The 24541-nt window shown below is 39.0% G+C and overlaps 2 protein-coding genes across 2 annotated transcripts in view; one reads left to right on the forward strand and one right to left on the reverse strand.

Moving 5' to 3' along the window:
* Positions 1–3497, forward strand: part of dla (deltaA) — a 23298-nt gene extending 19801 nt beyond the window's left edge. Inside the window, exons 11-12 of the mRNA XM_042484408.2 lie at positions 34–142; positions 239–3497. Coding sequence (XP_042340342.2) covers positions 34–142; positions 239–244 — 115 coding nt within the window. The 3' untranslated portion in view covers positions 245–3497. The remainder of the gene's footprint in view (positions 1–33; positions 143–238) is intronic.
* A 118-nt stretch (positions 3498–3615) lies between these two features.
* Positions 3616–22959, reverse strand: zbtb45 (zinc finger and BTB domain containing 45). The gene is made up of 6 exons (XM_042485559.2): positions 22682–22959; positions 18850–20190; positions 18349–18483; positions 14360–14500; positions 11113–11386; positions 3616–8075 (listed from the first exon to the last, which is right to left on the reverse strand). The coding sequence occupies exons 2-6, from the start codon at positions 19915–19917 to the stop codon at positions 7663–7665; spliced, it is 2031 nt and encodes a 676-aa protein (XP_042341493.2). The 5' UTR covers positions 19918–20190; positions 22682–22959; the 3' UTR covers positions 3616–7662.
* Between the last annotated feature and the right edge of the window lie 1582 nt (positions 22960–24541).

The raw sequence follows: 24541 nt of genomic DNA on the forward strand, positions 1-24541 counted from the left end.
ATAAAACTAACAATTTTTCTTTCTTTCCTAAAGCGATGCATCAGAAAAGAAAGCTCCAGAAATGTCTGCATGTGCGGACACCAAGTACAAATCTGTGTTTGTGATGTCAGAGGAAAAGGACGAATGTATAATTGCAACTGAGGTGAGTTTTGTTTTACCTTTTAGTGAAAAAAGACTTCAGCCTGTGATCTTTTTTGCCACAAACACTCATGTTTTTTGCCTCTTTGTGTCCCTCCAGGTGTAACGAGCCACCAATGGGCTGCCCGTTGCTCTTTTGCTCTATGGGAGAGTTTTTATACTCCTTCAGATGCTGCTCTAACCCTAGGGGGAGGTGTCCCGCCTTGAGACTGCTGCTGATACTGAGACGTTTAACTGATATTCAGAGTGAGCTGGTTCTCTACTGGAAAATAAGCGCAGGCAGCGGCGGCCTGTGGGATAAGAACTGGCGGGGTAAAAATAAAAAGTTTACGGTTGAAAGTAAACTGCCACTTAGCTTTCTGGTCTGCCTTTTATATGGGAGTGGGGGTTAAAAAAAAAAAAAGAAGATAAATATAAACGGACACTGTCTCGTGGCGCCAATGTGCGACGCTGCGATTTTTGTTTTTGCAACATTTGCACCCAGGCCTTTTCTCTAACCCACACGCCGTTGCTGAGCGCAGGAACTGCATCAAACGGTGGATGTTTGGCCATACTGGCCTGTTCTTCACGAGGCTGTTCACATGGGCTGTGCACCCATCACTACACCTGTGAAGACTGTATGTATACTTGATCACTGTGTTAAACTGAAGTGCGTTTTCTTCCCTTAAAGCCCTCCAAACCATTTATGACATAGTATTGTTCATTTTCTTCCTTTCTTTTTGGGGACATGAAAAATTTTGTCTTAATTAAAAAAAAACCCAACCTTTTTGATACAGATTGTCCTTTTGTAAAATAAAGAAAAAAAACAAGAAAAAAGTTTAAAATTATGATTTAATTTAAGTTAATTTAATGATTTTGTGTTATTTTTATTTTGTATTGTATATTTGTGATGTTTGTTATGATTATTTAAGTTGGCTTTTTTTTTTTTTAATAATGATGATATTTGCAAAGGCACTTCAGGTCAATGGGACTTTTTTTTTTTTTTAAAGAAAATGTTATTTAAGAGGGATTGTACTGTACAAATTGTTATGTTACTGTCTCCTTTGCCGTTTTTGAATGAAGGAATTAGCCAAGACTATTTTTCCAAATAAATATTGCTAAACGTGAAATTTTAATTGCGTCCCACTTTTGTTTTGTCCATCTGCAAGCACTCTGAAAAACACTTCTTTAGGGGTCTGTGAGCAAAGTTAATCAGTAACATCTGTTGTCTTCCCCTGGCGACCCCATAGTGGGCTTTTCTATGCCGACACTGTTGGCTACTGCCAGAAGTTGAAAGTGTCTCCCTGGAGACGGGAGAGGGGGCCTATTCATAAAAAACAATGTCCCTACGCTAGATTTACCACTCCTATTTCTCCTCCGAAAGAACAAGTCAGGTAATTCATGGCTCTAAAATTCAGATCAACGTAGAGAAACGCCTACTGGACACCCAAACACTTTTAGGTTTTCCATCCTTCCTGTTCGCAGCAAAAATAGCTTTTTTTCTCCACTTTTATCTGACGCTTTTTCCCCGCAGTGAAGTTTTGTCTCATCCAAACCATCACGTAGGAGAGAAACTTAAAAAATCGCCAGTTTTGATTTTTTCACAATTACCTCTTTAAATTCCCCTCAGTTTTCGTTCTTAATTGCCCCCACAAAGACGCTGATTGTGTTTAGACACAAATAACTGTAAATCATCGGCGCGGTAGAGTTGGCCTCTGAAGGGGTTTATAACCCCGCGGCATTATGGGAACAGACTTCAGCAGACAATGATGGAATTGACAATGGGGCACACAAAAGGCCACCCTTGGGAGAGCCTGCGTGTCCCTCGGCATGCTGGGAGAAAGAGAGTAACAGGAACAGATGTTGTTGAGTAACAGATGCCTTCTGGCCAGAGTTCAGCCACGACCAGCCAGACCTTCAAAGGCCCGAGCTGCAGGGACAAAAAAAAAAAAGATTATCTATGGGCCTTCAGGAAAAAGACAGCTTTTACACTGTCCTCGTGATAAATTTGTGGGGATTTGAGGAATGGCAGAGATAAGAGAACACCTAAGAGGACTTTTTGTGTCGTGTCGGAGAATACAGACAAAGAAACTACAGTGCGGCTGCACGGACACAGAAGGCACTCAAGCAGAAAGTTGAAGAATAAAGGAAAGTTATTTTTCACATTTGGAAGAATACACAGAAAGAATTTAGCAGCTTTTAGGGCTCAAAACACGTTGGAAAAGTCACAAAACAAGAGTAAAGTAAAAAAATAAAGCTGCCAAAACAGGGTGCCGTTAAAGGCTGAAACAAACGATTCCTTTCTCAGTAATTTTTTTCAGAAAACTGTGAAAAGTTTTCATTTTTGTTGATTTCATTATTTTGCTTGTTTTGTCCGACCATCAGCTCAAAACCCCCAAATATGTAGTTTACTATCAGATTATAGAAACAGCTATATTCTCATTTGAGAAACTACAACCAGTAACATATTTACACTTTTGCATAAAAATACTCAAAAGATTTTGTGTTCAAACCTAATATATTAAGAAAAATAAGACTTTTATCAACTTGTACCAACTAAAATATTCTGAAATGGTCTACACCATGAGTCATTCATAAAAATACAAAAAGCTTTTACCAAGAACTGTGACTGTATTTGTTTTCTTTTTGTATTTCATTTAAAGCATCTTTGAGTACTTAGTACTTACAGGACTTAAATTGTGCTTTTCTATTATTGTTACATTTGTTATATTTAGTTACGTTTACAAACTGTGAACCAAGTCCAGTGTTTTAAGGACAATTTTTAAGTACTTTTCTCGGGTAGTTCTTATGCATTTTGTACTTCTACTCCTTTTCGGAGGCAAAATATGTACTTTCTACTGCACTGCAGTAAATACTTTATCTGACATCTACAGTTATGAGTAGCTGGTCTACAGGTACCAGACACTTAAATTTAATGTCTTTAAAGACTTTTCAAAGAATTTTTTTAACCAAATTTAAGACTGATTACTAGACAAACCATCTTTTTCATGTTCGAGTATTGCAGGTAAGTATAAAGGTAAGAGGTAAGTTTTGTGTAGTAATACGTAAAAGGTACATTTTGCCACCAAGTACGTGCAAACATAAAAAGGTATACAAAAGTTTGGTGGAAGATTTTAAACATTAGAAATTAGGATTTTCAAGCAGAAGAGCTGACTGAGTTTGAAAATCAGACGGATAAATGAAATGAGATCAAACGTTTGTCAAGATCTCACTAATTCAAATTTCAGCCTTCAATACATTTCAATGACTTTTAATACCCATGCAACTGAATTTAAGACGTTTAAAGAGTTTTTAAGAATCTGCAGACAGCCTGAATACGCAGACCTACTGACAGAAGCACATGTGCACGCACGCACACACACACACACACACACACACACACACGCACGCGCATGAAGGACGCACAGATGCACACACACTTAAACTCTAATTGAAAAAATAAAAATAAAATAAAAAAACACCTCTGTGACTAGCACAGATTTTTAAGACTTTTTTATTTGGAGAAAGAAATCTTTGAAATCACTCATGTTTTTTTTTAAAATTCAATTAATTTATTGAGTACGACATCTAAGTTCTCAGAAAAAGTTAAAATCATGCCTTTAGTCTTTTTATACATAAAAGATGTGGTTTTACGATGACAAGTGATTTCTTTTTTTTCTTTTTTTTTTATAAAATGACCGTTTCTTCTTCTGACATATTTTAATCTCTGTTAAAGAAATATTAATGTAGAAAAACAATTAACTTCCCTCCCGATAAAACAAATAAAACAGAAGAAAAAAAAGGCATAACACAGTACGTTACAATGCGCTGACATGGCTTCAAAGCACACATATTACAGTACTGTACAAGGGTCCGCCTCAGACAAAATGCACCAAAACCACTTCCACTGCTGAGGATGGATCAAACCTCTGAAACAGCTCAGCACTGCTTATTTACCAAACCCAGACCACAGCATGGTGTTGGCAACTGGAAAATGAGGTAAAGATTTCCAAAAAAAAAAAGAAAAAAGCACCAAAGGTTTGGCGTTTAATTTTACATATAGCTTATAACCAACCGTGAGTTGGAGGAGTTTCAGTCCAGCTTCTCTTAAACTCTTTTTTTAACGTCTTTTCTAGCACGACGCGCTGGCGAAACAAACGACTGCGCATCGATTCGCAGTGTTCAGAGGCCAATGAACACACGCTGCCAGGGCCTGTAAATAAGCAGTTTTTCCACATTTAAATGGGACATTTAATGTCAATATTTATAGTGAAATCCAGACACAAAGGATTTGAATCTACATCTTTGCTGGAAACACTCCTTTTTAAAAAGAAAAAAAAACGTCTCGATTAAAGTGATATTTTTAGTCAAATTGTCTCGTCCCTCACAAAGTTCTGAAGCTCAAAAATGTGTCACTTGTTCGGGAGGTTCACTTATGAAATCATGTCAATTAGAAGGCTCTTACAAAGCTTAAGTAAACTACTGAATATCATATAATGCTTCGACTTACAAACATTAAGGAAAATGAGCAAAAAGCAGGGACACAGAAGGTCTTTTTAAAATCACCTTTTAGGCGTAAAAATAAGGGAAACAAAACAATCTTCGGCCAAATACTTCAGGGGACGACAACATCTACGTCTAAGTAACATGATGTGCAAACTGAATTGTGCATAGAGATCAAATTGTAATAAATATTAATGTGATAATTCAAATTATCACTAGTTTGACTTTGTCAAAACTTGTAGGGGTGATTGTACATTTTCATGATTAATTTAGTTTTTACTAAAACGTTAAAAAGTTGTTTTTTTTAAGTGCTGCGAGAAAAGCTTTTAAAGATTTTTTTTTAAGCAACAAACACTTCCCATTTATTATTAACCAGAGCCCCAAAAGACAAAACACAACCAAACACTCAATAAAAATCCTGATAAAAATCATTGATTTGTCATAGTTATTATTCAACGTTTAACTTCCTCTGAATGGCTCTTTCACTTTAAAAGTTTTTTTTGTTTTTTTTTTAAATGTTCTGCCTTATTTCTGCTTCAAAGAATCACATGAGCAACAAATAACAAACTGAGCGTCGTAGCGATGTACAGGAATTTTACATAGAAGTACTTTAGTAAGTTTTCCAAAAAAGTAAACGGATCTATGGTAGCTTTAGTTTTCACTGTTTCTTCGTTTGATGTAGCTTAAAAGATGTGAAGCATAATGCCTGTCTTTGGACCACCGAGGTAATTGTAGGTGTGTGTGTGTGTGAGTGTAAAACATGCCGAAATGTTTCCCAAACATTTCATATGAGAAAATAGTGTCCCTCCGAGCCGCCGGGGGCTCGTCCTGGTTCGAGGTATATGATCCTGGGGCCGACCAGTGGCGCCTGTGGAAAATGTTACAAAGCTGTCTGATGGATGATGGTGAATTTCATTCACACTGCTGTGCATCACGCCTCCTCCCCCTCCTCCTCCCCCCTCCCTGCTGTAGTCCCACTCAGCTCGGACTACTTTCCTTCTTTATCGAATCATTCATCAACCTTCTTTGTCACCCTGGTTTGCTCGTGAATAGCGCCGCGCTCCATTCACATTCAATTCATTTAGTTCAGGAGGTGCATTTCTTTCTTTATATATCAAAAAAAAGGGAAAACTTATAAAAACAAGCCTTTTAAAGGTGCGTTTGAACTGAGATTTTTTCAAATTTAATTTAAAGAAATCACACTATGCTACTTTTAAGGTTCATATTTGCATTTTGGGGTTCTAAAAATGCTTTATTTTCTTCAAACTGTCTGTGCTGAACGCCGGTATTCACCCTCTACCTGAAATGCTCTTTTTAAGCACCCATTTCTTTAAAGTCCCCTCCAAAAAACACCCGGTCTGATCTGATCAGTGAGCGTTTCCAGGTCTTACGCATCTCTGCACCTTCTTTGCATCCGCAAATTGATTTTAAACCTTAGAGGCCTGAGCGAATCGGCTTGATTTCTTCTAAAAACACTAGAGAAAAGTAATAAGAAACTTAGTTTGCTTTATTTTGAAAACATGGAAAAAAAGGCAATGAGCAACTTAGCAATAAATGTAAATAAAGAAATTCTTAGTAATTAAGAAATTTGTAAAATGTGACAAGAAAAATGAGAGAAAAATAGCAAAAAAAAAATATAAAATGTATAATTATTATATGTATTTGAATTATGATATAGAAAAAAACCCTAATGTTTCTTTTTAAGGTCATTTCCTTGTTTATTTTTGACCTTTCTTTTCCTTTTGAAAAAATTCATGTATTATTCTTGTCATTTTAGCTACTGTCTTGCCAAAAATTTTGTGTTGTTTCTGGTAAAGTTATTCATTGCCATTTTTTGTTCTTGAAAGGAATCAGGCCAATTTGCTTCAGGCTTCAAAGGGTTAAAGGTCTGTGTTTAAGTGCTTTGTAGTGCCATGTAACTGATTCTTTAAGAGTTTAACAACCTTTTTAACTAAATATGCTACCTTCTAAAGGGGTTTGGAAAATCTTATTCTTTAATGTTTGGCAGACTTCACTTGTTACACAATGAGGCCGTAACGTTTAAATCTGAACATAAACTTAGAAAGATTTAAAAAATACCAAACAAAAGATACTAAAAATCGATGGCCAACATAACAAGCTGTCATCACACAAGCTCCCACTTAGAGATTTGTTTAAAATCTTTCAGCTTTTAAGAGAAATTCTGTCTTTTGTTGGTCATATTTTGGAAATCAATACGTTGTTTTTCTCAGCCACTTAGCTGAGTCGTCGGGATAAACAAAGTGCTTCAAAGAGGAGACTGGGTTGTAAACAAACCCACAGTTATATTTTCTGCACTCAGAGAAACTGAAACTCAACAAACTCCAATTTTCGACTTGAATTAAATGAACTGAGGGTGAATAAAACCTTGCACCCCCTCCCCGCCAACCCGTGCTTCCCCGTATTTTCCCTAACTTGCATCTCCGTAAAACCCCGACTTCCCATCCCACCCCCTCGCCTCCACCTGCAAACCCAACGCCTCCCTCGCCCTCACCCACTCCCAAACCCGCTCTGTATTCCTAACCTCTTTGGTGACTCTCTGGTGTCTTTGAAACAGGGTTCCTACACATCCTCTATTTCAAAAGTCAAGATCAAACTTTTTTTTTTCTTTTTTGGCTGTTGTTTGGATGGCTGCTCAACGAGGTGTGTGATTGTTAGCAATGTCGCACTATAGCTTATGATTAGTCGTCACGGCAACAAATGTCACAACACAGGAAATGACAGTAGGACTACAACTATTTAAGATGGGTTTCAGGGAAGGGGAACAACTTTTTTTTTTTTTTTTTTCCAGGATTTTTGTGCAATTCCAAACTTTAAAATTTACATCATTTTCAAACTTGAGTTTCCAGCCCTGTGTAGGAACCCTGATTTGAAGGTGTCGTTAAGCTAAAACAATGGGAACCTGTACGCGCTGTTCCCGCCAGAACAAAACATCAACAAGGCTGTTAGGACCAAATAAGTTTCGGTTGAAGGAATGGGCTCACTGACCTTCCCCTCTCCCCCTCGTGTCTCCCCCATCTCTCTCTAGGTGGAGGAAGCTCCGTGGCTGGGCATGTTGGCCATGCTGCCGACCATGCCAGCCGCGCCAGCCATACCTGAGGGCCCTCCCAGAGCCGGAGGGCTGTGCTTGGTAGGTGAGGTCATGTCGGCTCCACGCCCCTGGCCTTGGCCCTGGGGGGCGTGGTGGGCGTGCTGCAGGGCGTGGCGCTCCAGCAAGGTGCGGTGGGTGAAGGCCCGGTGGCACACGTTGCACTGGAAGGTGCGCTCGGCACGGTGGGTGCGCATGTGCACGTTGAGCGAGCTTTTCTGGGTGAAGCGCTTGCCGCACATGGAGCACTGGAAGGCCCTGACGCCAGTGTGCACCACCATGTGTTTGAGGAGGTAGTCGCGCAGGGAGAAGGAGCGCCAGCAGATGGAGCACTGATGAGGTTTCTGACCTGGAGGGGAAAAAACAGACATAGAGGTGCGTTACAAATCACATACTAATACCTGCTAACATCTGTCTTTTTATTGCAATGAGAATGCGTGAAATCGGCATTCACACCGGACTCTGCAGTCGACACGGGTTTTTATCGCCTCCGGCTCATATAGTCATTGATGGGAATGCAACACCCGGGTGAATTTCAGCTCCTTAACCAGCAAGATGCAATGCTGCGCCATCACTAATTACCCTCCCTCTCCTCCAAAGCAGTGCTAAAACACAGAGCCAAATACATCTGCACCGAGTTTGAAAGGAGGACTTCATATGTAAGAGTTAAATAACGAGAACAAACCACTGAAAAGTTTTTACAAACCTCTGTTCCAGCTGCTGTCTACCGTTCACCTGTTCTTCTGCCTGTCCATGACGTCGCACAGACACACCACCAAGACAACAGTGGGAATACAGCCAATCGCTCATATTTAGCAGGTTTAAAACACTTGCATGCACCGCTTAATTGCGGTGGGAATGACGTACGTGTGTCCTGCTGTCGTTGCTCAATAATCTAATTACAGTTTTCAGGACATAGTGCCAGCTGAAAATTAGCCAGATGGCTAAATATCTTTTGCTTATGTGTGAAACAAGATGTGAGGATGCAATCTAGGGAAACTCTGACTAACATTTTCACCTTTTTTGGGCATTTTATGGAACAAAAACAAGAGAAAACAAGTGACTGATAAATTCACAGTTACACTATTAATTAGTTGCGGCCCATTATCAAAAATGGAGAATGCACATAGCACATCTTGAAGGTGCAGAGTTCAAAGGATGCAGCAATTAAAAAATAGATCACCTTATTAGTGCAAAGAGGTGAAAGAACAAATCAACTCCTTTTAGATTTTGAGAAAGATTGATTGTGTGTTGTTTTTATAAATAAAATAAATTAAATGTACTGTTGAATGCAGTATGCACACACAATCAGGACACACTACTTCTCTGTAACACTGTGCCCTGGAGTCTCCTTCTCATGTATTTGTATTACAATTGGTGTTTTAAATTGTGTCAAATCATGTTTGTACAGTATTTTATGTAGTTGTTGAGTCTTATGTATTTAAAAAGGTCCATCTAGGCAAATTGCAAATTAGCAAATTGCAAATTAGCAAATTACAAATAAGCTTAGGCTATAAATGCTGTGGTATGCGGCATCAGTTTTATGCTATATACTTCCCGGCAGTCGGCCCAGTGAATTAAAAGATTTTTTCACAGTCTGCAGCTGCTGCTGCAGGCTGAAAACATTCTTTCATTTTGTGGTCCGAGTTCACTGATGTATGAAAAACCTGTCATGGTGTGAACTGGGGTTAAAGCAGCCATGACTCAGCTCTGAGCACAGAGTGTTGATTCTCTGCTGAACAATCAAGGGACTAAAGCGTCTCTGGCTCCACTTTTTAGTGCCGGATCAGTGTGCTGGGTACCCCAAGCAGAGGGCAACCACAAATAGGGTAGCAAAGGTACTACAGGTACCATCCCCGTCCACAGGGTGCCCAGTAGCTCAGTTAGGGGAGTGGGTGCCTCATTTAAGGTCTGAACTAGGAAAAATGTCATTCTCTCACCGTGCACCTTATATATAGAATAATCTGCAAAAGAGCCAAAATTTGGACACTCTTCTATCATTACGGCTGTTCAAATGCCTTATTTCAGATCTTGTTTTAATCAAGAGTAAATGTTTTTAATTAGAATTCTACATCTTACCGTGTTTGTTTTCTTGTTTTTGCTAAAATATATATTTTTTTAGCTGTTTTCGTTTATTGTTTGTTGTTTTGTATGATTCTCTTTTAAACTGTAAATCGCGGATCAAACAGCCGATGGTCTGACAGCAGCGCAGTGAGACAGACAAACAGAGCGCAGCTTCTCCTCAAAGCACCAAAGTGTCTGAAACGTAACATCTGCAGAGGTGAAAGTGACTTCTTCAGACTCTACAGACGACTTTGTGTTAGTTTCAGCTTTAATCAGACTTTGGATGAATTATTTAGAAACACCAGGACGCGTCGCTCCGTGTCTCATCCAGCCGCTCGCGCTGAGCTCTCATTATTATTACCAGGGGCAGATGTAATGTTTTGGGGGCCCGGGGCCACAAGCACATGAGCTTATTTTCAGCCTTTCTCTGACTGTGAATGTTGGCAGGCTGTTGGAAGCTATAGGAGAAGTAGGCCGACTCAAAAGTTGTTTTTTTTCTTGAGGAAAATGATTAACAGCACAGAAGTTTGACAGAAGCTGAAGTCAGAGTCCTGCAGTCAGGAGAGGTCGGCCTATTATCAGCACAATGTGCTTAAATTTACCTGAAGTTTGTTTAAGATGGAGCTTTTCATTTTTATATAATGCTGAAAAGTTTAATAAATAATAATAAATCATACGTTTTTTACACTCTAACACACCATGGTCACATGACACTGTGTCAGTGAACTATGAGGGCAAAAAAAACAAACCACAAAAAATGTAAAAACAAGCAAAAGACAAAATGATCCTTCATTAATCGTAATCACAGTAAAATGTTAAGTTAATGGTGATATTGATTTTAGGTATGAGGTTCAGATCTTTGCTGGGAGGAAATTTTAGCAACTTTGAATTTTGGTAGAATAGGTCCTCCAGCTGGTGATGCTGTTCTACAGTATATTTGTCATGTTCAATGTCTGACAGAAAATAAATATTTAAACCAAAATTAACCTGATGATATCTACATATCTCACTTAGGAGTCAAAGGGAACCATTAAACTTGACAGAAAAGTTATTTGATGTACATCCTGATATATATCGATATTGACTGATATGAAAAAAATTATCACGATAAGACTTTTTTCCATAAGTCTTATCATGTCTTATTCGCCAAACCCTAGCCAAAAGCCAAAAAAAAAGTTAAAAAAAGGTACCATCCACAACTTTTCACATTGGAAACACAAAAAAATGTGTACCAAATTGAACTGAACCGACCTACAAGTGGAAACGCCCCACATGAGGAAAGATCGACGTATGAAGGCGTGGGAGAAGAAGACGAGACTCACCGGAGTGGATGAACATGTGCTTGCTGTAGTTCTTCCTGGAACGTAAAGATTTGCCACAGTGCGTGCAGTCGAACGAGGTCTCAGATCCCTGGGAGGAGGGGGAGGGGCCTGCAGAGCAGGAGGAGGCGGAGGGAGGCGGGGCTGGGGTCATGGGCGCCGGAGGCGGGGCCTGTTGACTGGGCTCCGTCCCCGCCATGCTGTCGATGCCACCCATGGGCCCGCCCACGTAGAACGGAGCCGGCTGCGACTGGCTCACTGGGTACTGGAAGAGAAGCTGAGGACGAAAACACCCCAAACATTCAGTGTTCGCGTCGGTTGAAATATATCTCCATTATTTAAGTAAAAGTTTACAAAAAACTGCACCCGACATTACTTCCTGCTGTTTTTATTTTTATTTATAGTTAGGATATGTTTCTATGCACTGTAATTTTTTTGTTTTACTATTTAGTAAGATTGAAAATCAATAAACAATTTTTAAAAATCTCATATGAAATTGCATTGTTTTTCATTACGTACACAATTTTTTTTTTAAAATTATGACAAGATCCAAATAAATAGTCCTCATAGAGCTTAGTAGTCTTATCTCTTTGAGATACATACGCAGATACTACAAAAGTGAATTCACATAAAAAATACAAAGGCCAAAAAGAGCCAGTGAAGTAAATATAAGTACAGATATGAACTGGGGCCAGAATAAAAATAAATGGTTATTATGTATTTAGAACATATATCATCTTAGATATGGGATAAAGTTATATTGTGAAATGGAATAAAAGGTGTTATTTTGTAGCATAAATTAAGTGCTTTTGAGGAGATTTAAAACTAGCGGGATATATATTGTGTATCGAGATATAGCCTAAAAATATCGCAATGTAATTTTCAGCCCCATTTCACCCAGCCCTAATATGAACCTAGAAAAACAAATTTTAAAAAGGGAAAAACAAACTTCATGAATACAACCAGGATGTTGGATTTAGTCAGTTTACAAACAAGAATGTGAAAACCATTAAAAATAAATACATAAACAATTCACTTTAAATAGCTTCCCCATCTTTTTAAAAAAATGTCCTGTTTCAGTCTAATAGCCAGAGTAATCCTTTCCAGCCTATAGATGTCGTCTATAATATCAATCCAATCATCAGCTGTAGGTATTTCTGGTTTTAGCCACTTTCTACTTACGGCTTTGCTGCTGGAAATTATGAATTTAAATTCTGATGCAAAGACCTGTGCACTTGTTTTTTTTTAAAGTTTCGGTATGCAAACTGTCTGCTGCTGAAATGTATTCACAAACTAGTGGATTTAAAAAATATTGCTTGTCCTTTTCTAAAGTGACCCTGTCATTTGAATAATAAAAAAACAGCTTATAATCAAGTTATTTTTGACAAATGGTAATTATATTTCACTTTGCCATTTCATTGTTTAATTATTATTGTACAAAGGTGACAATTTAATGGCAGCGCTTCCGTTTACATGCACCTTTTTTTCCCACAAGGTCGTGTGCCCACTCTACAAAACATCAAATGCAAATCCTCTTTTTCCTCATTTTAATTTCCAAAGTCAACACACCTGTCAATCAAACGGTGAAGGTAAAAGTCTGAGGAGAAAAAAAGTCCAGCTTTGTAAAGTGAAGCCTTTGTTTGGTTTTTCTTTGTTATCTTTGTTTCATTGCTCTGACTTGAGCGGGCTTGTTTTTCGTTAATTTAAAAGCTGCATTGCGTTTATGTCTGCTTTCTGTCAATCACATAGAAATACAGCAGATATCTCATCTTAAATAAGCTGCCTTTAACAAAGAAATGACCACGTTCTTGTCTTATAGATGCTGTCGATGCCGTGGGTCCAGTCAGGATTACCCTCTGGATTAAAGTATAGAAATCCATATATTAATAATAACTGCAGATTCTTTTGGGTGCAAATTATTTAAGTGTTTGTAATATTTAAACCTGAGATATTTCAGATTTTACTGTTCTTTCTGTAATCGCCTGAAAGTTTGTTTTAGTTTTAGTGTGTCAAAAAAAAGCTGGGTCCATGAAAGTATCTTTGGGGAAGGTTTAAAGGTGTTCTTGAGTAATGTTTTATTCCCAGTTAATGCATTTGAATAATTATTTATTGTTAATGCTGGTTTTGCTTTTGTTCATGTTGTGACAGCTTAGTGCTTACACAGTTTTCTGCTTAAAAAAATATATGAATGAATTAAATAATTCTTTAAAAGAAACAATTTGAGACATTCTTCTTTTAAATGTCGGAGTTGGCTTATTCTTCCACCACTTTGTATAATAATAATATAATATAATATATAATAAGGAGAGCTATTTTTTAATTAATGCATCTTATGAACTTTGCATCTTCAAGATGTGGTCTAAGCATTCTCCATATTTGATATTTGGCTGCAGCTGATGATTAGTGTAATTATCAGTTAATCGGTCAGTTATTTTCTTGAATAATCAACTAATTCTTTGGCCTATAAAATGTCAACAAAAAGTCAAAAATGTCAATCAGAGTTTCCCAAAGCCCTAGATAACATCCTCATGTGTTTCATGCACACTCAAAAGATATTTATTGTCCAGAAAATATTCACATTTAAGGAGCTGAAAAAAAAACAAATTTTTACTTTTTTTCTGCCAAAAACAAACAAACAAAATGACTCAAACTGATTAATCAACTATCAATTAGTTGACGAGTCATTTCATAGTTGAAAACTAATCAGTTAATCGTTGCAGCTCCAGTTTGATCACCATGTTTATTATCTGTTGGCACAACAACAAAAAAACACCAGAGAATAATCTGATGTCATAATTTTAAACATTTCTGAGCCCAGCAGATTGTTGAGTGTACATTAATTTTGACTGACAACAATGCAAATATTTTTGCCGCCTGAAAATGTCAAGTGTCTGTTTGTTTTCCAACTGTGACACACGAAATGTAACTGCAGCTCTACTTAGCGCTCTGACAACCCTTTAAAGGTCCAGTGTGCAGGATTTTATGGAATAAGAATCACTGTGTTTTCGTTACCTTAAAATGAGATTTTTATATCTACATAGAGAGCGTTATTTTGCGTTGGCCAACGTAGTTAGCAACAAGTTTCAGCTTGTTGCAACTTGCAGTCCTCACCACTAGGTGTCACTAAATCCCCCTAAAACTTACACACTGCTCCTTAAACCTTACAGCCAGTTTGTAGAGATATTTTTGTAATTACAGTACAAATTAAACACAATCATAGTGTTTGATATAAGTGACGGAGCACACTGACCTGGTTGTTGATGGACTGCGTGGTTGGAGGCGGAGTCAGAGGCTTGTTGACCCTTCCTCTGGGGTTGAAAGCCATGGTTTGAGGAGACTCACTCTGGGGCCAGAAACTCTCCGAAAACACCCCCTGCTCATCGTAGAAATCCTTGAAGACACAAACAAACATCTTCAAAGATCAAAACACACATATCAAAAATCTGACACCAGTTTGGACTGTATTTGTGTTTTGGCTGCATCTCAACGATCGCTAAAACAATAAATCTACAACCCTCGTGCTGATTAAATCTTTTTAGAAAACACGTCCATGAAGTCTCAGGTTCACTTCTCTCATATGCACATATTTTAACAGGACGCTGCACGCTCACCTGCTCCATAGATCCTGTCCGTCTCCGTGCTCCTTTGGTGAATAAAGTTTGCATGAAGGAACAAAAGCCCTAGCTACTCATTTTTATAACTCCACCATGGATCCTCTCGTGCACAAATATTTACAGACCACATCCCCCATTATTTGCATTTACGACCTATTTTTCACCCCCAGTCCTACACATGCACGCAGACGTTGGAAAGATCAACTCGCTTGGTGCGGTCTGACCAGTCGAGCTGCATTGCTGTCAAAACAGCAGCGTGATCAAACGTACAGTTGGATGTATGGCTGGGAAGATGATCAGAGAGGAAATACCAGAATAGGTGGAGCTCGCCTAACGAAAAGGAGCAGTGAAGTTTTGTTTGTGAGTCAGAGAGGCTGATAGAGTTTAACCAGCCATATATGGGACAGCAACGTGGATTTAAATCCCATATATGGTCTATGTATTTTGATAACACAACAGTGAAATGCATCATTATTGAGTAAATGTTAGCCACTCCTACAAAGAGTTAAATGTCTGTTTTTGGTTAACCCTTTGAAACCTGGGAAAACTGGCTTGATGGAAAGAAAGTAATGAGCAACTTGAGAACAAACGACCCAGAAAGAGCAAGAAATTGGTAAAAAACAATACAAGAAAAGTGCCTGAAAATGAGCAAAAAACAAACAGACAAAAAAAATGTGAAAAAAAACACAGGAGTTAAAATAAAAAAAAAATCTAATTTATTTATTTAAAAAAGGTGGCTCTTTTTTGCATTTTCCAGGATGTTTCCTACCAAGTTGCCCATTGCCTTTTCCCCCATGTTTTTGAGAGAAATCAAACCACTTTGCTCAGAGTTCAGAGGTTTATATACTTGTGAAAGAAGTCTGAATGCAGCACGTCAGCCCAGGTTTCGAAAGGTTAATTGACTTCATTAAATACCTAAAAAAATACAACCCTGCACATGAAACGTTAAAATAAAGCAGCCCTGCATGCATGTGAATGATGACATCTGATAAGAGATCTTTACATTTTAGACCTGGTGATCAGCGTTCATCAAATCTGCCTGTTTTGCATCATGCAAGCTGCAGTTTGTCACATGACATATATTCCTCTTTCTCTATTTTCTCTTATCACTACTCAACAAACACTATACTTGCAACCCACGCATTAGCAGGAGAGCTTTCCATCACTCACAAAGAAATCTTCAACCTGTAATCGAAATCTTAACTGAAGTCCAAATTATTCAGATTTGCGCCCTTAATCTGGAAAAGACAATATTCCAGCTAAGCTGTTTATATGGCTAATTAAAGTAAATATGCCACTAATATTCCTGTTTACGTGCAGCCGTGCATACTCTGATTAACTGCCCTAACATGTTGTTAATTGCTGCAAATGATGGAAAATTGCTAGAGCTGCTTTTGCCATTTTGCTTCTTTGTATCAAAACAGGGTTTGTTTTCTGAGTTTTCCACGGGTGTTCGATCGTGCAGACACAGCCTGCATCTTTCATTCCTTCAACCACCCACCTTCTTGAAAAGTCTGTGTTGAGATAATTGCAGATCCAAAAATGACTGACAGCTGTGTGTGCGAAACGGCACGCTTACATTCAGTGGTGCTGCTCATTATTGTCTAACAGGTGTACGGGCATGAACTTGACACTACGCTTAAACTTCATCGCTATTGTGCAGCTCGAAATGATATCACCTGCACAAGATGTCAGCAGCCTCTTATTGATATTTTGGGTTCGTTTTTGCGCAGTGGAAGGAAGCATCTTTCATTTTGACATACAGTCAATGCTGATTTACAGATTTTAGACAGAAGATGTGGAGTTGGGCGACCTTCCAACATGTTTTTATTTCTTTAAAATGTGGTCCAACTGTCACTCACATCTGTCTGAAGGCGGGTTTTTATTACGGATTTGCGCAAAACTTGATTGATTTTTGATTTTTTTTTCAAAAAACATAATTGCGAGATGACTGCGTCTCCATTGAGTGATGTTATGTGACTTCTCCTCTGGCAATAACATCCCAGTAACCATGGCGATGGATGTTCAAAACATCGGCAGCTTTATTTCTACTGCAGCCACCACACTAGCCGTCATTAATTCCAATCAAAGGCGACGTAGGCATGCTATACGAGTGATAATGGAAAGGCGAGCCCCTTATAGTGTGAGCAACCACGTATGAGGGATTTCTGGGAGCTGATAGTCCACGATTTCACAGAGGAATTGTGGATTCAAAACTTCAAGATGATCCCCTCAACTTTTGAAGAGTTTTGAGATGCAATAACAGCTCCTGTGTGACCTATAAAGGCCGAAAAAGTGTTTCCACTGCAGTTTTGCAAAATATGACATTTTCAAATCACTTGAAAAACCACCTCATGCGAGTGTAAAAAGTTTTTTGTGATAAATGGAATTTTTTTCAAAACTGTCGTGTTTCCATTAGGCGTATTTTATATTTGCAATTTTAGTGTGCGCAGTTTTAAACCTGCCTTGAGATCCAGTCACAGAGTGAGTCAGACCACTAGCAGATCTGATCACATCTCAGCTGCAGTGCATCCTGCATGTAATCTCACCTCACATTCACACACGTTTCCTAAACCAGATGAGATGATGGCAGATGAGATTTAACAGGCATATAAAAGACAAGTATCTCATAACTAATAATGAAGTCAGCCAAATCTATACAGCTTGACAAATACCATCTAACTTATGATATACTTCATCATATCACTTCACTCTGCAGACACTTTTATTATGTCACAAATCCAAAAATGTTTTTAAATTAAAACTATTTCCAAATAGTGGCTATAACAATCAATTTGATAGAAGAGACACATTTAAGACATACACTAAAAAGTTGTGCACAGAAAATCTTAAAATCTATGGGATCAAATAACGCAGTGTGAGGATAAAAACACAAGTAGTTTGGAAAATAATTGATGTACTACAACCAGTGGTATGTTTTTTGTTACACTTCCAGCATTGAAGAGCACATGAAAGGCTCTTTAGTAAATGTGTTTTTAAATAGTTTCTATGCCCAGACACGCAAGTAAGAGATGTCACATGAACTGAAGGGCAGCCCAGAAAAAAACTGCTCAAAGACAGAAGATTAGATTATTTCGAGCTGAAACGGGTAAATTAGTGATCACATGCTTCGCTCCGCATGAAAGACACAACGCGTTAACCTCCTAAATTGAGTGGATTATTCCATTTCCGATCTTGACTTACTCTGCAGCACTTTTGAGAAAAACTGACAGGCAAAGCTGAATCCTTTTGACTGTGTGGCAGATGTTCCTTGTGTAGTCTGCAGGGTACAGCAGGCTGCGGCATAAATCCGCTCCACTATGGGTTTTTTTTTCCTCTACTTATTTCAAGACTTGTGACAGAAATGCTGAGAATAAATTTAACACAATACGGTAAAAGTTCCTTTCTCAAGCAAAATGTTTTTCAGCAAAGTATTAGCTTGAAATCAAAGTCTAAAATCTGCATTATGTTTTATGCTCTGAATGCTTCTGCAAGCAGTGGTTGATTAATTATTTAAATGTTCGGTAAACGTGAGCTTTACGTCTCTTGTATGGTTTTACATTTTAGCATTTTTTGCTTTTATCAGTTGTTGTCATTCATTGACTCAACTCTGATTAAAACTCACCTGTCCAAAGCCTGCCATGGACTCCTGGGAGCCCTCCTGCTCTCCGTCCCGCCTCCCGTCCTCCATGGCGTACACGGTCCCATCTGGGTCCTGAACCCCTTCATCTTTCACCACCACACCTTCTCCTCCCAGCACCTAAAGAGAAAAAGATCCAATTAAGAGCAGCAAAAATAATTATCTTTACAACAGAGCTCAAAGGCAGCAGACAGTTAACAATGAACAACAATGACTTGACCCGGCTACAACCCCCTAAAGCAGCACTAATGAGTTTAACGACCTACAGTAAATATGCAGAAGTCCATATGACATCAACAAGGCAATTACTGCTGAAGTTGAGACGAGAGCTCCTCTTCAATTGTGCAAAGTGCAGAAACATCTCAGCGATATACGCCAATGCAGTGTGAGAAGAGGGAAAAGCAGAAAAAGAAAGAAAAGCAAACCGTTGCAGCTCTGCATGCCTGAAAGCTGTAACCATGGCAACCCTTCCCCTTATCCCCCTACCTGGAGTCTTAGCGGCTGCCTCTGCTTGCGGCTGTGGCTCGCCCCCCTGTCTCTGTCTCCGTCTCTTCCCCGCTCTCTCCCGTCCATGTCCTCCTCCTCGCTGTATCGGTCCATCCCCACCAGGTCATCAGAGAGGTCAGTTGTGTTGCCGCGGAGGCTGTCCCTGCCGATGCTGTCCACACTGCCCACACCGGAGCTGCAGCCCGCTGAGAGGTTCCCTGTGCTACTAGTGCTGGCTCCGTTGGCCGTCTGCGCCAACAGGTCTCGGAGCTTGTACCTGACATCCTGAGTGCAGCTGGGGCTCTGCTTCATGAGGATTGTGCCGGCCCCGGAGCCCAGGCCGCCGTCGCCGCCACACATGGAGCCGGGGCCCATGTCGCCCAGTGACATCAGACTCACCGTGTTGGCTTGCTCCATCGGGCCCGGGCCGCTCTCGCTGACGTTAACGCTGGCACCCCCCATCCCCCCGCCCATGTTGCTCGCCCCGCATTCAGCCATGAAGTTGGAGAAGTTTGCGTAACCTCCACCGCCGCCTCCGCCGACGGAGCAGCTTCCACTGCCACCGCTCTCTCGCCCTTTCCCCCCGCCACGCTCTTCTTGTTTGGGCAGAACTCCTCCGAGCAACCCTCCACCTGCTGCTGCTGCTGCCGCCGCCGCCGCAGCTGCACTCGCCGCCCCTGCCGCCGCCTTCCTCTGAGAGATGATCTGGGTGCACTCGTCGATGACCGTCTTGATCTGCAGGATGCTGGCAGCGGTGAGGATGCAGAGGGCCTGCGACTGCAGCACCACCAGCGAGCCGCTGTACATGAAATCCACCAGCTGCTTCACGGTTTCGGCGGGCACCAGCGGCGGCACTGAGATCTCAGAGTGACCCAGCAGCAGCTTGTCCTGGAAGAAAGGGCTGCCGGCTGCCAGGACGCAGGCGTGGGCGCGCAGTGAGGCATCGTGTATCCGCACGGTCACATCGCAGAAGAGGCCCTCACGCCGCTGCGTGCGCAGGGCTTCCAGCACCGACTGGCTGGAGTTATGAAGGTGGATGTAGTGCACGGTCTCTGTGCCGGACGCCATGGCGGGAGGTGGCGAGTCGCTGGGGACGGGGTGGGAGTGGGGGTGGGGAGGGGGAGGTGTCTGGGGTTTTGCGTCAGCTTGAGGGATAAGGAGGACAGGGAGGGAAACGGGTACAGTGCATGGGCCACGGTGGGTCCGCGTCCCCTCAAACAGTCATGAGTCTGATGAAAGCTTCGCTGCTCGGCTGAGGGTCGAGTGTGTGAGGAGCTGCCGTTGTTGTCCTGAGAGGGTCGAGGGGTCGTTTCCACCAGCGTCACTGTCTCTCTTCAAACCCTGTTGAAATAAATCACAGTGAGAGAGATTAAACACTAAGACATCAAATTTAGAGGCTAAAATGTAGAATGATCTGCCCGAGGAACTCCGGCGTGCTACATCGCTATCTTCTTTTAAATCACTTTTTAACGCTTATTTTTAAGAAAAGGCAATCCTTTAATTTCTCTTTAAAGGATCAATATTATTATCAAACTGTACCTTACTCCTGAATTTGCTTTGAGGTCTTGCACAGCTCTGTTTGATTTTAAATCTAACTATTGGTTTTACATTTTTCTTTTGTGTTGTATTTTTTGCTTGTTTTTGTTTCATTGTGATTTTATGTGTAAAGCACTTGATAATGTTGGTTTTGATCAGTGCTATAAAAATAACCTTTATTATTATTATTATTATTATTATTATTAAAATCAGTCAACATAAAATAAATGATTCCCAGTTTTCTGATAGAGGATTTATTATTTTAGAAGCAAACACTCATCTGATTGAGCTTTTAAAATAAAGGATTTGTTTCTTTTGTTTGCTTTAAGTGACTATAAATTACAGATCTTTGGATTTTTAGCTACAGAGGCGTAGAACTGCCAAGCAAGAAAAAAATATAAATAAATGTAACGTGACACTGGATCACATTATCACATGGCACATTTCATGTTATAACATAACAAATAGGTACAAGAAACGTTTCCTGTTAGTACATGAAAATATCTTATTAAAACATAAAAAAATCTTGAAAAAGGTGAGAAACATCTTGATGTAACAAGAAATGTTTGATGTTATCACATGATATGGGATCATAATATTACATGAAATGATTCTCGTTATTATAAGATAAGTAAGTATATTGTTCTGACAAAAGTTTCTTGTTATGACATGAAGACATGGCGTCGTAACATGAAAAATGTGCCTTTATAACATGAAAATACTGTTTTAACATGAAAATATCTGTTCTAACATGAAACTATTATTTAGTATAACGCAATAATATCATGTTTTAACACAAAAGTATTGTATTAGAACATAAAATATCTTGTTATAACATGAAAATATCATGTTATCAGATATAATCATCATGTTATAACATTAAAATATTGTTTTAAAATGACATAATAGTGTGTTATTACATGAAAATATTGTGTTTTAACATGGCAATATCATGTTGTCACATGGAAAACATCTTATCATAACACAAAAATATTGTATTATAACATGAAATATCTTACCATGACATGAAAAAACAGTGTTTTAACATGACAATGTCATACTATAACATGAAAATATTGTTATAACCTGAGAATAGCATGGTATTATGATTAATTAATTTAAATGTAATATTGTAATTAATATATATTATATTATATTTTATATGATTATATTCAATATTGTATATTTATTTATTTTACTTTTTTAATTATATTTCCTTTTGATTAAAAAATGACCAATAAATCTACCCTCTACCTTCTTCTTCTATAAAATATGTCATAAAGACGTGAAAAACATCTTGTTGAAACAACAAACTTTACATATTTTGACCTGGCACTAATAACCTTTTATTTTATTTTTTTTTCGCCTGGCAGTACTAAACTTTTATACTGGTCTGGCCAACTGGGAAATTGCGATGGCCATTTTTTCACCACTTGCATACATTTTTAATTTTGCACAAATAATCAAATTAATAATTCACATTAAATGCTGCTGACAATCACTGTCTGCATTCACTGATTGTTGTCATTTTCCAGCCAAGTCCCACAGCTGCGGCTGAAGGTGACAGAGGTGACAACTAAACAGCAGCTAACGCGTCGTCAAATTAAGTCGCGTGCATCATCTGGAACACCTGTTCTGGACAAATGACAGCACGTGCCGTGCGCGAGTCCCAACAGCTCCTCGGGTCAGTTTATTATTTGGCTATTCCTGCTCAGCGGGTGGCCGGTAACGCAACACCAAACGATCATTTCGACTCTTAAATTGTGCTAAATAAGACAAACGAAGAATGGGGTAGTTAAAGGTAAAACAAATATAAACACATATTTAGTTATTTTTTTAGCAGCAGCGTCGGTAAACAGGATACAGACGTTAGCTCAGCAACAAGCGACCACCAGGTTAACGGTGACGAGCTAACGTTAGCCAGCGTTAGCTGTTGACATTAGCCGCTCGAGCTCCCGCACGGAAATCTGCACCAAATGTCCAGATTTCGACATGCAAACCGAGCGCCGCCGTCGACTAAAACACCGACGACAATTGTTAAATATGAAACGGAAACTGGCAGCGTGCCTGGCGTAACATAAAAGCAGCTAACCTGAGCTCGCCCCCACGCTTCAAAATACAATGCTAACCTAGCTCGGTTACTAGCCAGCTAGCGCCAATTTCTCAAGACACAACTAGTTAAGTTAGCATGCTAACGGGGCTAACACCCTTTTTTCCCCCTGAACAGAGCGTGTTATCGTGACACTCGTGATAGTTGACTCGTGTCATCGCGTGCAGGTTAATCGTGACTACATACCTGCAATGTGCGGTGACAGCTCGGCGCTTTTTTAGTTTCAGGCAGATGGATGCAGCAGGAAGCCCTCAGTATAACGCACCCAACCTGGTGAGAGCTGGAAACAAACACACATGCACACAAACACACACTCACAGACTCACACATGCATACACAGATAGGCACAAAAAGGGATGTGGAGGGTTTTTTTTTTTTCTTTTTCTTCCCACTGCTTAGCTCCAGCTAAACCGTCCACAATGTACACGCAGTGCTTTCTCAACATAAATACATGCGGGCTTACAGTCACACCCTTAAAAAAAAAAAAAAAAAAAAAAGTAGGACAAATGCCTGCACATAAACACGCAACACAACCGTGAATGCACACAAATGCATGCAAACACACCTGTACACACCCACATATACACACAGAGGGAACATACTGTAACAAAAGGACCATACAAGCAAAACAAATTTAATCAATTTAATCTATTAATTTTATTTTAATATCTTTGGAGTGCAGTCTGCTCATACCTTTAACACAAAGGATTAAAAAAAAATTCAGTGCATTGATACAATATGATAAAGACAATATTCAACAATGAAACTGTTGTTGACAGATTTATTAGTGGGCAGATGTGCAAATGTTTGCACTCAAGGTGTCTAAATATGTATTTAATTAAAGGCTAAACGAGCATTAGTACAGCCTGTTGTCCTCTCTCTGCGGCAGCCTTGTTCCGGGTGGATAAACTTCAGTGACAGTGGCAGCAGGTCTGATGAACTCTGCACAGCGAGATACCAGGATCAGCTTCAAGGACAGAGATGTGAGTACAATGCAGCACTGCGAAGGAGGAGGAATGGTTGAGACTTACAGTAAATACTGAGTAAATCAGTCAGTCACGGCCCCTTTTCTGTGCAAATAAAATGTCTAACTTGATGTATAATAATTGTTTTTGCCTGACATAAAAACACAGATGGGCATTTTTTATTGTTTTTAGAAATCTAAAGAATAAATGAGCGATTTATTGATAATAAAAACACCTGCAGCTGATGGAGAGACCAAAAAAAAGATCGGCTTTTTATACTAGAAATGGTAACATTAATTTTGTCATTTAGTTGTATTTGAGGTTATTTCAATATCAAAACAAATCGCTGTCAATGTGTAGGATTTAGGGGCATCTATTTGCAGAAATGTTATATAATATTCTTTACTTAAACTCATATCAGCTATACACTGCTCAAATTTATTGAAACTAATTTTAAATTCAATTTGAGATCCCAGACTTTCCAAAGATACTTTAAAGGACCTGGAAAATTGTTAATTTTCACAAAAATGTAAAATGTTTATATGATTTATTTTGAAAAGAAATGGTTTTAAGAGGTTAAAACTACAGAAAAAATAATAATTTTAGCATTTTCTGGTGCAAACCAACTTGTTTACAATTTTGTAAAACCAAAGTACTTGTTTACAGCCAGACTTTCCTTTTTAACAAGTTATTTAGTCCAAAAATATTATGTTACAAAATATTTTGGGACTAAATAACTTTTCAAAAATGATATTTTACCTGTATATAAATAGCTGTTATTTTGACTTTGGTTCTGCAAAAATGAAAATAAGTGGGTTTGTTCTGAAAAAAAGTAAAAGAATTAAATGTTTAAATAGTTTTAATCTGTCAAACCTTTGACTTCACAATAAATCTTAGGTTTTAAAAACTTTTCTCTAACCGTTTGGTGGAAATTCTCAATTTTTCAGCTTTGGAAAATTTGGGATCTGTAGAATTTAAATGAGGTTAAATGCATTTTCGCAACATTAAGCTGAAACAGAGGAGCCAGTGGTTGGTCCAGCAGAGTTTGATAGGTTAACAATGTTTTTGTTACCTTTTTGTT

The sequence above is a fragment of the Plectropomus leopardus genome, chromosome 3 (assembly GCF_026936395.1).
Source record: "Plectropomus leopardus strain MGB_pleo_1.0 chromosome 3, ASM2693639v1, whole genome shotgun sequence".
Classification (NCBI taxonomy): Eukaryota; Metazoa; Chordata; class Actinopteri; order Perciformes; family Serranidae; genus Plectropomus; species Plectropomus leopardus.

Coding starts and splice junctions, on each gene's coding strand:
- zbtb45 (XM_042485559.2), bottom strand. CDS start 19,917: ATGGCGTCCGGCACAGAGACCGTGCACTACATCCACCTTCATAACTCC. Junction 14,501..18,348: donor CCATGGCAGGCTTTGGACAG/GTGAGTTTTAAT, acceptor TGTGTCTTCAAG/GATTTCTACGATGAGCAGGG. Junction 8,076..11,112: donor GCACATGTTCATCCACTCCG/GTGAGTCTCGTC, acceptor TTTCCCCTCCAG/GTCAGAAACCTCATCAGTGC.